Source organism: Lolium rigidum, chromosome 6 (assembly GCF_022539505.1).
Source record: "Lolium rigidum isolate FL_2022 chromosome 6, APGP_CSIRO_Lrig_0.1, whole genome shotgun sequence".
Classification (NCBI taxonomy): Eukaryota; Viridiplantae; Streptophyta; class Magnoliopsida; order Poales; family Poaceae; genus Lolium; species Lolium rigidum.
This window is the reverse complement of record NC_061513.1, coordinates 346600076-346613170: the sequence shown is the minus strand read 5'-3', so window position 1 is coordinate 346613170 and position 13095 is coordinate 346600076. Positions and strand designations below refer to the sequence as shown.

The following is a 13095-nucleotide window of genomic DNA, read 5'->3' as shown; positions in this document are numbered from 1 at the left end:
TACGGCAATGGTGGCCTGGTGTGGAGTTGCACTTCTCCCTGGTGAGTCCCTAGACCAGGTCCTGAAGGGGAGTACCGACGCTCCATGATCTCTTGCACCACATGGAGCGCAACGCGCTCCAAAGAATTTACCAGGCTCTCAGAATGCCGATGCAGCGAGTGAGCCACCACGTAGTTGATTTCTTGTCGCAGGGCTCTGGTACGTTCCTGTGAAGGGAGAGACAGATCCACCCCTTCAAGGACGCCTTGTGGCGTGAATCCTTTGAACCTGATGCCGTGCGAACGGGTCTTCTCAAAGGAGCCGATGAGTTCGGCTTCAACGATGGCCTTCAGGTCATCGTACTTCTTCTTGTGCTCCGCAGGGAGATCCTCGTATGTGATCTGTTCCTCTGCCATCTCGGATGTCGGTGTTGACGTGGATGTTGCAGAAGAGGTCCCACCGGGCGTGCCAGAATGTGTTACCCTCCAAAACCCACCGACGGGCAATGGTTAAGCAACACGAAGAGCCGGGAGGCTCCCAAGGCCGCTTAGTGGACCCTGGCACCTCGCGTCGTCCCGCAAATCTTCAAGCCACATCCTGGCGGTTGCTAGGGCGTGCCACCTGACCTAGACCCGATCAGGAAGGTGTTAGAGTGCTTCGATTGTTCTCGCATGGTAGACACGTAAACATTAAATACGAGCCCTATCGGCTCTCGAGGTTGCCACTGTGGATCGGCTCAAGGAGCCGATCGCCCCATGGTTCACGTTGGATTTACAATGACATGGGGATCCCGCTTGATCAAAACAAAGCTAAAACGATCCACGACGAGCTTAGGGTTTTCACCGCATAACCGGAACGTCCTACGTGTGATCGGGCCTAGCAGCTACGGAAGATGATGCAAACTACCCCTACAAGAGGCCTAAAAACCAACATAACGTTGATTCCCGGAACATCCCTTGCATGGGACGGTAAACAACACCTAACGCACTACCGAATCGTCCGACCCCAGCATAAGGCCTAACTATGCAGATATTAAACTAATCCCTGCTGAGCAAGGAGCAACTATAACGGATCGGATCTACTAAGTAACGAACAAGCAAGATGCTGCCCTTACACCTGGATAGGTGTAAGGGCAGCTAGATGTCGAGGGACGGCATTGCCACGCAGATATGCACGAGAAAGCATCAATGCAAGCCCCTAAACACCTAATGATAAGTAGTAGTGCTCGCCATCAACAACGCTTCAGCACGAGCAGTACAAGGTAGACGAATAAACGTATACTGCCTAAATCGCGAGATACGATCTAGGCAGCATGGTGCTTACCCGGAAGAAACCCTCGAAGGAAGGGGTGGCGATGCGCCTGATTTGTGTTTGTTGTGAACGATGATTGTCCTTCTTTCTCGATAACCCTAGATACATATTTATAGTCCAAGGGACTTTCTAATCTGGACGTGCACCTAACCGTGCACGGGCCAGACTCTATCTGTTAATTCTAAACACGACACGATCTAATATATTACAGATACATAGGCAGTTAAGCCCAAACTCTTCGCGCGAGGCCGCTTCAAGGATGCTCCACGTGTAACCTTCAAAGCACATCTTCACTTACGGCCCATCTCCTGATTTGGTCAAAATCGGGTGATAACAGAACGCGACGCAGGAGGAGGAGGAGGAGGAGGCGCTGGCTGACACCATTGCGGCGTTCGACGCCGCCACGGCGGAAGAGGCGCGGCGGCGGCGACGGACGGAGAAGATGGCCCAGCGGTGGTGTGACGAGCGCCAGCGCATGGAGCGGGAGGCGCAGTACCGTGAACGGCGGGAGGCGATCGAGCAGCGGCGGCGGGAGGCGATGGAGCGTATGCAGCAGCAGGCGGCGGAGGAGCGTCAGCAGTGGGAGGCGGCGCTGGCGGCAACGGAGGCAGCATGGGGGGCGCGGGCGGATGTGTTGGCGGCGGAGGCCGACGCGTTGACGGCGCGACTGGAGGCGCAAATGGAGGAGGAGGAGGAGGAGGAGGAGGCGGAGCAGTAGGACGACGACGACTTCGAGTGGTCCGACGACGACGGACCGCACCCCGACGAGGCGGCGGATCAGCAACGCGCCCTCGTCAAGTCCTTCGAGTCGGAGAAGAAACTCCGGTACGATGCCCGTGCCCGCGAAGAGGCGCAGATTCGCCGCGCCATCGAGCTCTCCCTACAGGCGGCGCAGCAGGGAAGGACAGGCGACGACGCGCTGCTGGAGCAGCGGCGTCTGGTCGCCGCCCTACGCATGGAGAGGCGGCGCCTGGAGTTGCTGCGACAGAGGGGAGGCAACGACGGGGCAGGACCGTCGAGCGCACCGCCGGGCGGTCAGTAGGATAGGGTTTAGATGAAATCTAGCCGTTTTCATTTAAACTTTGTAATATATAATCAAATTTGAATGAAAATCTTTATTTTCGTGCACTAATGTTCATTTGGGGTGGGCGTTTGGGGGACGCGACCGGGAAGCGACGTCCCCCAAACCCGGCACGAACAAAACATGTCCTCCAAAGGTGCCGCTTGGGGGACTGGAGATGCTCTAAGAGGCCAACGGCTACGACGAACTACGGTTTGCCGCCGAAAATGAGTACGAAGTGTTGCACAATGTAATTACCCATCGTTTCGGTGAGAACATATCAATTCACAAAAGACCATTTTAAACCAACGTACTGTAGCTAAATTACCCGTCGTATACGTGACTGACGGATCCTAAAACGCTGTGGCCTGTGGGGTAGTGAGAGTTAACAAACACCTTTTCCTGGACATTAATCGAACTCAGCTGTCCATCATGATATCCAAGTCCTCTTCAAGTAATCATCATGGGTGTCTCTCTGAATGTAACTGGTAGTTGGAAAGCAAAAACAAAAGGTACCAGAGTTAAGCTGTAAAGTTAGCACATCCTACTAGCCCGAGTTCATCCCGGCAAGTGTGCAACACATGCATCATGCGAGGCTGATCAAAACAATATGATATCGACTATCATATCCATGAATCTCAGAAAAGATCATGAGTGTGATAGCCTTTTCCCAACATCATCACATCTGCAAAGTTATCTCTAGTCACGGCATGTGAAGGGAACACATTGCTCTCCAAAGTTTCTGCATGAAAATGCACTTCTCTGTGTACCTAGTTTTCGCCTTGATCAGAATAGTGATACAGTTACTGAACACGTATGGTATGCTCAAATATGTAGGCAGTAGCCACCATATTCACCACAATTAAAAAAATCACCATATAATACTAGCAAAATTTTCTGGTCTTGTTAGTTGTTACCCTCTTCCATCATATAAAGTACAGTGTATATTAATTTCTAACAAAACTTTCTTCAGCACTTTATCGCTGTAAGCTCAAGTTATGCTTCCACTAGGACTACAAGAAGACAGTTGGACGGGTCGATAAACTTAGCAGACAACAATTAGCACAATAAGAACAAAAGCCTGATGAGCAGCCAGGCAGGCTACAGGTTTTTTCAGAATCTCTCTGACATTTAACTATTTATCTGCTTTTGTTCACACTGGAAGTTACAAAATGTCAACAGAATGGACAGCCAGTGCTCAAGGCTTCATATATTGCCTCAGATATTCATTTGCACCTGATTCCTCAAGCCGTTGGGCTTTCCCCAACACGCTGTCTTCCAAATTTTGCTGATACTCATATATCCTGCAAGAAATAATACAAATCAGGATGGTATAGAGTAACAACATGAAGAGTTACTAGAGACAAATCAGATCAGCGAATGTATAGCACCCTTCATTTTGGCTAACGCAATTCTACTTGGAATGTCATTGCAATGGAAAAAACCATAAATAATAGTATGAGTTAACATAACTGAATGCTTCACTTGGAAAAAATTCAATAGCAAATTAACATTCACCGGTGCGAGCAGCTAGCATGAAACAGGACCAGTCGAAAACTAGATAAAAACTGCAAATGGATTAAATGATTGTGATGTCACGGAGATAGTAAAACATTATGATCCATGACAGTCTCTCTGCTCATTAGGGTCGTCAGACCAGAAGCAACACAACCCACATCCTATACATCCCACATATCCCAGCTCTGACTGCTTCCCACTCTGCATTGACGCCAGCATGCAACCGTGCAAAGCCTTGCTCTGGTCAGTCATTGCAGAGTCCTATGGCTGTGGTTTCCTCCCAAGTTTAACAAGCCGAGCCGAGGTACCTCGTTATTTTCTTTACTATATTAAGGTGAGTTGGTGAATGCTTGGTGTCACACTTCTAACTAATTACAGAAAAATAGCACCACACTTGACTGGTATGTACGATGCAAGGCCACACAAACCCTCCTCTCCTCCCCCGTTCTCCCGTCCTGTTTGTTTCTCTCCTTCTGATTCCCCTCCTCACTCAGTACCTTTGCAACAACACTTTTCATCGAAGAAATAACCCATCCGCTCCGGATTAGGACGCGCACTGTGACTGCAGCCCTGCAACCCTGACTGGTCCTCCTCGTGCTTTCTCTGTCGCCCTGCAATAGACCTGCTCTGCATACCGCCGCCTCTAGGAACCCAGTTGTAGAAAATGCTCGCATGCCTCCTCGAACTTGTCTATACATTGCACATAGGATCGAGATACTGGAGGCCTCCCTATCCGATGACAGTCAAGTATGGGAGGCCTCTATCTGAGGATGTGCTACTGACAGTTTGGGTCTACCACAGGGGCATACGAACCAGTCAGAAATTTGCAGGAAAAAAATTACAATCTAGCAATTTGGCACTGTGTGGTCCACCTGGCACCTTGGGCCCACCCAAACGAGAGGTAACCAAAAGAGTAAACTGGAAGGAATGAAGCTAGCAAAGATGAAGGCTACTGCTGGTAAGAGAGAAAAGAGCAGACCAGGCCAAGTTCCGAGCTCTCTAGGAAAAACAGGAGCAAGCTGAAGCAAGGAAGAAAGAGGGGGCAAAGAGCAAAGCGGCAGAATAAGAAGCAAAGAAAAAGGCAGCAGCAGCTGAAGCCAACAGAATTAAAGATGGGGCCAAGAAGATGGCAACTGAAGCAAGGATGAAGGCTGTTGAAGATAAATGAGCAGCTGCAGCTGCAGCTACTGCAAAGAGAGGCGCTGGGCCAAGATCCAGGATGGATGCACCACACCAAGGAATAGGTCAATGACATCATGTATTTTTGATTATCTTAGAGGTGATTCAGATAATCAAACATAGATGATGTGAGCTGTGATTTTATTTTTTACAAACTGAATAAATGACTCTGATGTTGAACTGTGATTCTTATTTTGTCTACAAGTGGAGAACGACTGCTGGTGAACTTTCATCTTATTTGGGCTGTCTTCTAATACTGGATACTGGTTGTAATATTTCACAGTATCCTGTAGTACTGGAGTGGCTATGTTAGTGTTTTATGTGATCTTTATGTTCCTATTGCCCAAGGGAATGCCCAAGAAACAGTCAAGCTGCTGCCCAAAATTTTAAATTAATGCCAAGTTAAAATGCTCCTGACAGTCTAAAAACTGCTAGCAACTGGTAGCATGCCGACAGGTTTCAGATGATAAAAGACTATTTTCCAGATTGCAATGCTCATACAAAAGGATAAAATTGTTGACATAGTTGATCGATACAAGCTTAACAGCATCCATTACAGATTAATCGACATCAGATTACATAATTCATTACATAATTAAGATTAAACTGCCAGTAACATCTGAGTGATCACTACTGCCCGTGTTTTTATTTACTTCGCATTCTGAGTTTAGTCAAAGTCAAACTTTGTCAATTTGACCAAAAAATATAGGAAAAAAACATCAACAACCATAATACCAACTGCATATAATATGAAATATAGTTTATGACGATTCTAATCGAAAAGTGTATTTGGCTCTTGGGCACCACTGCTCCTGCTGTTTAAAAAAATAGAAAATCGTACATATTTGTTTCAAAAAACTCTAAAAATAAATCTGGGCATAGTAAATGATGTAACCTACAAGCGTGTAAATTTTTTATGTGAAATTCTTTATATAGTAGGCTACACAAAAAAGAAAAAATCTGTTGAAATTTGGAGATTTGAAATATGCATACCCAGATCCACACGTTTGTCATTTTTGTGTAGCCCAGAATATTTTGTATTATGGGATAATTTACTGGCTACACCAAGATTTTTTTCTAATTTTTTTGAAACACATAAGTGTGATTTTTTATTTTATTTTTAAACAGCAGGAGCACTGGTGCCCAGGAGCCAAAAATCTCTGTCCGATTCTAATGCTATATATTTTACATTGTGGATGTTAATATGTTTTCCTAAATATTTAATCAAATTATAAAAATATTACTTTGACTAAACCCAGAACGTGAACTAATTGTGAACGGAGAGAGTATAAACAAACTGATCAAACTGACGGAGAACAGAGTTATAACACTGAACTCTACACTGAATAGAACTAACAGCAAGCAGAGAAAAGACTTGCAGAAGAATCTGATCCATCCAAAGAATATCTGATTGTATTGACATGTTAGATTTAAACCCGGCTGAATTGCTTCCTTTGAGCCGTGGGATTCAATGTGTGTGCAGCTGATTTACGGAAAACTGAATACCGTCAGGAAAAACAATTATGACAACAATATAAAAGACAAAACTCTTTCTCTGCTTTTCATATCTTTCCTTTACGCCTTAGATCCTATATTACTCCGCGGTTCATAACCATGTTTGGTACTACCTCTGTCCATAAAAGGATGTCGCAAGTTTGTCTAAATTCAGATGTATCTAGACACTCTTCAGTGTATAGATACATCCGAATTTAGACAAATTGGGGATAATCCCCGCAGGGTTGGGTGCAACACATGTCTCACCCGATCCCATCAAATCCCCATCTATCCCTGATTCCCAATCCACTAGGGAGTAGTGTATTGGATCTTGAGGAAAATACACTAGGGTTTGGGGTATTCTGGGGAAAAGTGGGGATAAAACCGACCAATGCACTAGAGCCAAACAGGCTTTTGGGGATACATGGGGATTTGGGATTAAACCGGGATAATACCCACCAGTCCCTAAAATACACTAGTACCAAACAAGGCCTCAGGGGGTTTGCATCAGTTATCACTAACTTTCCAACCAGTGGTCTGTTGGAAAACAGTGGCTTACCATGCAATTACACACAGGGGCCAATTACTCTTGCATAAAGTAATATACTGTCATGAATTTGAAAGAAAATAGCATTAGAAATGAACCATACCTGTCCGACAACTCAGGATCTCTTGAGGCAAGCATCCTAACAGCCAACAAACCTGCATTTTCTGCATTTCCAATTGCAACAGTGGCAACAGGGATACCTTTTGGCATCTGAGAAATTAGCAAGAAAAACAACATAAGAATCAACTTTATTTGTAAGTAATTTATTAGAACCTAGAACTAGAAGGCATCTGATCAGTCAAGAAAAAGTGGGCACTGATAAACTATTACAGTTTATGATTATTTGATGTTTACTGCGCCTTTTAAAAAGCTTAACACTCACTTGCACAATAGATAGGAGGGAATCCATTCCCTGTAATGACTTGGTCCAGATGGGGACTCCAATTACAGGAAGTGTAGTCAATGAAGCCACCATTCCTGGAACAATAAGATACAAGATTATCCTAATTGCAGCAAAATAGTGAGCAAAATGCTCATTAGATTTTAGGCAAAAGGCTTGGTCAACAGTTTTAATGGCGTGTCCATTTAATCAAGCAATGCTACTTTATTTCAGCATCTCCAGTAACTGACACTTGGTACAATAGAGACTAACATGATTTTGTTAGGTGATACTATATCACATGAGTACATGACCACCCCTTCAAATTTACTTTTGAAGAAAATACAGCAACCTATCGATGCCCAGAATGAAATGTGGTTTAAACATAAATAAATTACCACGATCTCAACAAAATACGAGTATAACAGCATACGCATAATGAAAGATGTTTGGAAAGCATTATTGTATTCATGAGTATGTATTTTCCATCAACTGACACTTGCCTGGTAAGTGAGCTGCTCCACCTGCGCCTGCAATAATGACCTCTATGCCCCTTTCGTTAGCAGATAATGCATAATCATACATTCTCTTTGGTGTACGATGCGCCGAAACAATTGTAAGCTGAAAGCAATCAATCATATTGCATTAGTATGAGATTTTGCTGGCCAAAACAGCCCATAGCTTGTCAGTACAAAGGTTTCAAAAATCAAACCTCAAAAGGTACGTTGAACTTCTCCAATACTGCTGCAGCATCTTTCATTATGGGGAGATCAGAATCCGAACCCATTATAATAGCAGCGCGTGGTCTAGCTGTAATTAAGGTAACATTCTAGACCTCTCAGCAAATGGAATGAATAGAATGAGAAGACATATTAGAAGTGGTTGGCGGCTGGCATAACAAGGGCGCTGGATAAAGCATAACAAGCTTCAACTATTACATACAATTTAGAGAGACCAGATTATTGCATACATTGACTTTTTTTGCCCCAGTGGTCCTACACTCTCTTTCTGTTATCCTAATGCACTGTTGTTTCATTATTTCTGCAGTACATAAATAAGTGTGAAAACCATCTATGTGGTAAATATATTGAAGCTATTGCACATTCCTAGCTAACGCCGTACCAATCTCAAGGAAAATGGTGCTTGCGGTGATTGGAAAATCAATGAAGATCCCTTTTTAATAGCTACAGACGGTGAAAAAACTGTGGTCAACAAAGATATCAAACAAAATTACTCTAAGTCATACAGCCATGCAGTACTCAGTACTGGCAAAAGGTATTACATCCGCCAACAGCAGGTTGAAGACACTAACATGGTATGGTACAAATCTAACCTTTGTTTATAGCATCTGTGTCTCTTTGCAGTAACTTGTCCAAGTGTGCTTTCACAATGAACATAGAAGACCCCACAATGGTAATATGACCCATCTTTCTTTGCTTTCGCATCTCTGGAAGAAAATTTCTTTCAATAATATTTCGTGACATGGGAAAGCAACAAGCAGAATGCCAACTTTCTGCAAAGTGTGTGGGCCGAACCAAACCTGGTTTCGCATACCAATGGACTGATGCACCTGGAATATTTAATGCCCTCTTAATCAGCTGATGAGCTAAAACAAATCCTGGCTCACCCTGCACCAATTGGTATTCAATATTATATAGTAGAAGTAACTGGGTAACCAATATACATGGTGACCTACAAAATAGTCAGTAACTACCATAAACTAGCAGCTATTAACCTAATTACCAATATTTAACATAGCACACAATGGAAGGATAAATCAACACAAACAAAAATATATACCTCATCCTCGCCTAGGATGTTGTACATTATTGTTGCGGGTGCTTTCATTGAAGGATCACCTAGAGGAAGTCCAAGAATAGCACGTAAATGTTGCTCATACTGTGAAGTGTAACATGCCTCGATTGTCTGATGTCCACTATTGTGAGGCCTAGGGGCAACTTCATTCAACAAAACCTAGTGTAATTGTTATGTGTTAACATGAGGGGAAAGATACCCACATCACTAACGGGGATTCAATTATAAAATATATGCGTAAATGTTCAAACAAACCTGATTATCATTTGTTAAAAATAGTTCCACAGCAAAAACACCAGCGCCTTCTAATGATTTGATAGCTTTTTCAGCTACACTAGTAGCTAACTTCTTCATTTTCTCAGGTATCTCAGCAGGAGCTTCAACAACATGACAGATGTTATCCCTGCATGTTCCAAACAATAGATTCATATTTTGCAAACTCTGAAAAAGGGCAACACATGAATAATAATAATAATAATAATAATAATAATAATAATAATAATAATAATAATAATAATAATAATAATAATAAGCAGCAACAATATAAGATAAATAAGCTTAAACAAAGGGAATATCTTACTTATGAATGGTTTCAACAACAGGATAGCAGACAGTACAACCATCTCTGCTCCTTGCCACAATTACAGAAAACTCCTAAATCAAAAACGATACGAAAGAGATATGCATAAGTAAAACAAAAAAAATCCTAAAAATCAACTATAACCCATGAAAATATGATAAGTACAGAAGAAGCAATATGTTCTGTCCTATTACCCCTATCATGGTATCTTCTACTAAAATTCTACAAGAGACCAAACAAATATCTTGAAATAAACTTTTGGAACTATAATATATTTATGTCAAGCTCGCACACACAAATTTCCATATACATAAGCACCGGGACCGTATAGTAGTATGGACATGTGGCCAAATTTTACAAAATGATGGACTACATAATATGTGACTGACAACTACGGATTATTTGCTATGTGAACCACGATGTCAATTGGTGTTAAACTGAACACCCAAAAATTTAGTTCCTTAGAACATTCAGAAGATACAATTTACAGAAAATAAATATTTTACATACACTTACAATATACTCTAGATAAAAAGTAGTTGGGGGTTTGAAAAAATTTAATGGGATTTCACTTCCTACTTAACCAAACGAAATCAAACTAAAACTAACCTTTGCAAAAGGTGTCCACCTCTCAACATACAAGCCATGCTCAAACCCACCCAGCGCTGCAGCAATTAAGAATATTAATGAAAATTAGTGTCATCATCAGTTAATTTGATAACATGTGATTGGGTCAAGTCAGAGTGTCAGATTTTGTTAAAAAAAATGGGGCCTAAAAATAATAGCTTAAAAAGCTTAAATGCTAGCTCATCTTATAAGCTTGTTTAGGAAACCAAAGAACAGGTTCCGAATTTAGGGTTTCAATCAGAAAAGGCTGTAGAAAATCTATACTTATCAGACTTACAAGAAACAACAGAAGATAGCCCCTTTTTATCGTGAGCGACAGCATTCCCACGACCATCATATGCCAATCTTTTACTTTTTACCATCAGAGGGTAGCCAAACATTTCCCCAGCTTTCTCTATACTGCTCAAAGTATCTACCTGCAAAACAACAGTACAAGTTCATACCAAAACACATAAAGCTCCAATAATCTCACAAAAGTAAGGACACTGTGTGTTACCTCGACAAAGTCAGCTACCGGGATTCCAAATCTCGAGAAATGCTCTTTCTGCCTGAACTTATCCTGTAATAGAGGCACATTATGGTGAAAATTCATCCGCATTGAGTGGCACATTAAGATGCTAGTAGCTGTAGTACGAATTTGTGAAAAGAGGAGGAAGGTTGGCACAAGAAGGGAACGGTTACCTGAATAATCATGATTGTAGAGGCTTTGGGTTCACAAACGACACCCTGTTTTTCAAGCTTCTCAAGTGTTGCGGCATCAACATGCTCGATTTCAAAAGTCAAAACATCACACCTAACATCATTGAAAGGATTCGTCAAATTAGTTTGAGAACAATAGGCGTAGAGGGATGCTGGCTCCAAATAAACCAAACCGAGTTGCAATTTGGCCTACCTCTTCGCGAATTCACGGACCGTGTCGCCATCGTCGAAGCTCCCCACCACATGCTGGTGGCAAACCGAGCTCGCCGGGCAGTTGTCGAGGGGGTCCAGGATGGCCACCTTGATCCCCATCTGGCTGGCCGCCTGGCATAGCATCTTCCCCAGCTGGCCGCCCCCCAGCACCCCGACGACCCTGTCGGACACGCCATGCGCGGGCGGGTCGCTCCGCCTGAAACACCGCGCAAGCAGAAGCAAACCAACCAGTCAGGTGAAAACTCTGCAACGACGCCCGCCCATGGGGGCGACAGAAACCGCCCACCGGCGAGTCCCAGACGCAGCAATCGGCACGCCACGAAGAGCTTACCCCTCTGACGGAGCGGGGTCCATGGAGGCGCGGGCGCGCAGCGAGAGAGGCGGCGAGGCGGAGCTCCGGCTCGGCGGCCGCGGCTCCCACGACGCGCAGCGGGGGTGGCGGCGGGCGCAGGGGAGGGAGGAGGAGGAGGTGCGGCACGGGGCGCTGAGCAGCCTGGCGTGCATGCTCCCGGAGGCGGTGGCTAGGGTTCAGGCAGGGGTTTAGGGGTGAGGTTGGAGGAGACGGCCGCGGCGGCGGAAGCGGAAAGCGATGTCTCTGTAGATTGGCGGCCGCCTCCTGCTCCTGCTAGGCCATAGGAATCTCTGCATTTCCCCTCCCGTTTCCAATTTTATTTTTGTTTAGTATTTTGAATGGTCAGATGGAGATTTCTTTGGTTCCCAGTGGAATGCAGAATCTATTCTTTCTTTTTTGACCTGCAGAATCTATTCTTCACTAGTAGTGGTACTTCATAATATATATATACTCCAAAGAAAATATTTACAGTAAACGAAATAAGAAATCAAAGCAATGTCTAGCAAGAAGAAATTGTACCAATACACAAGTTTTAAGGTTTTCTTCCAAAAAAAAAAAAGTTTGACAGATCCATATTTTTCAATAATATCTTAAAAAATCAAGATAAAATTGGAAAGGTAGCATGAATTAAAAAAAAGGTATCCAGATTTTTCAATAGATAAATATTTATTAAAACTTTGGGCAGAAGTTACATATTTATTAAAATTTTGACCAAAAGTTACAAACTACCCAAACTTCCAAAAAAAACTTAAAATAACTCAAAGTATCCTAGATTACTCGAGCCAAGAGATTTTGTCACCAGTATTTCCTTAGATTTAGAATTTTTTATTTTTTCTTAATCAAAATTGGAGAGAGAGAGAAGTTTGCTTAATTTGGCTAGGCTCGGCTCGGTACATACTTTGAGTAGTATAGAGAAAGCTGGGGAAATGTTTTGCATGCCAAAATAGCTGAGCTGGCGGTTTCACATGAAGACACTAATCGGGCAGATTCTAGGTATTATGGTACAACATACCTCTAGACTATAGGTAACACTTTTAAACCATAGAAACATGTTTCTTGTGCATTGTCCTCATCCACAAAATCAAAGTGTCCTTAATTCCACATGTAGGAGCAAGGAAATGATGCACATACACATAAATGACTAAACTAACATCTACATCGGAATTATAGCAAGCATATATGTATCCTCTACAAGTAAAATGTACAATTGAACTTTCTGATGGAACAAAGACATATGTAACTTTCATCGCAAAAAAAAAAGACATATGTAACTTATGAAAAATATAGACATTATATAAGACTGCTGACATTAATGCCACTGCTAATCCTCTCTACAAAATAT

At 43.1% G+C, this 13095-nt stretch overlaps 1 protein-coding gene across 1 annotated transcript; it reads right to left on the bottom strand.

The window, feature by feature from the left end:
* Nucleotides 1-3230: 3230 nt before the first annotated feature.
* LOC124661925 (phosphoribosylaminoimidazole carboxylase, chloroplastic) lies at nucleotides 3231-11994 on the bottom strand. Its single transcript, XM_047199811.1, has 16 exons — nucleotides 11733-11994; nucleotides 11382-11597; nucleotides 11171-11282; nucleotides 10986-11048; nucleotides 10767-10905; nucleotides 10472-10527; nucleotides 9863-9936; nucleotides 9538-9685; nucleotides 9268-9441; nucleotides 9008-9095; nucleotides 8801-8914; nucleotides 8180-8277; nucleotides 7971-8088; nucleotides 7471-7565; nucleotides 7192-7298; nucleotides 3231-3654 (listed from the first exon to the last, which is right to left on the bottom strand). The coding sequence occupies exons 1-16, from the start codon at nucleotides 11903-11905 to the stop codon at nucleotides 3549-3551; spliced, it is 1881 nt and encodes a 626-aa protein (XP_047055767.1). The 5' UTR covers nucleotides 11906-11994; the 3' UTR covers nucleotides 3231-3548.
* Nucleotides 11995-13095: the final 1101 nt, after the last annotated feature.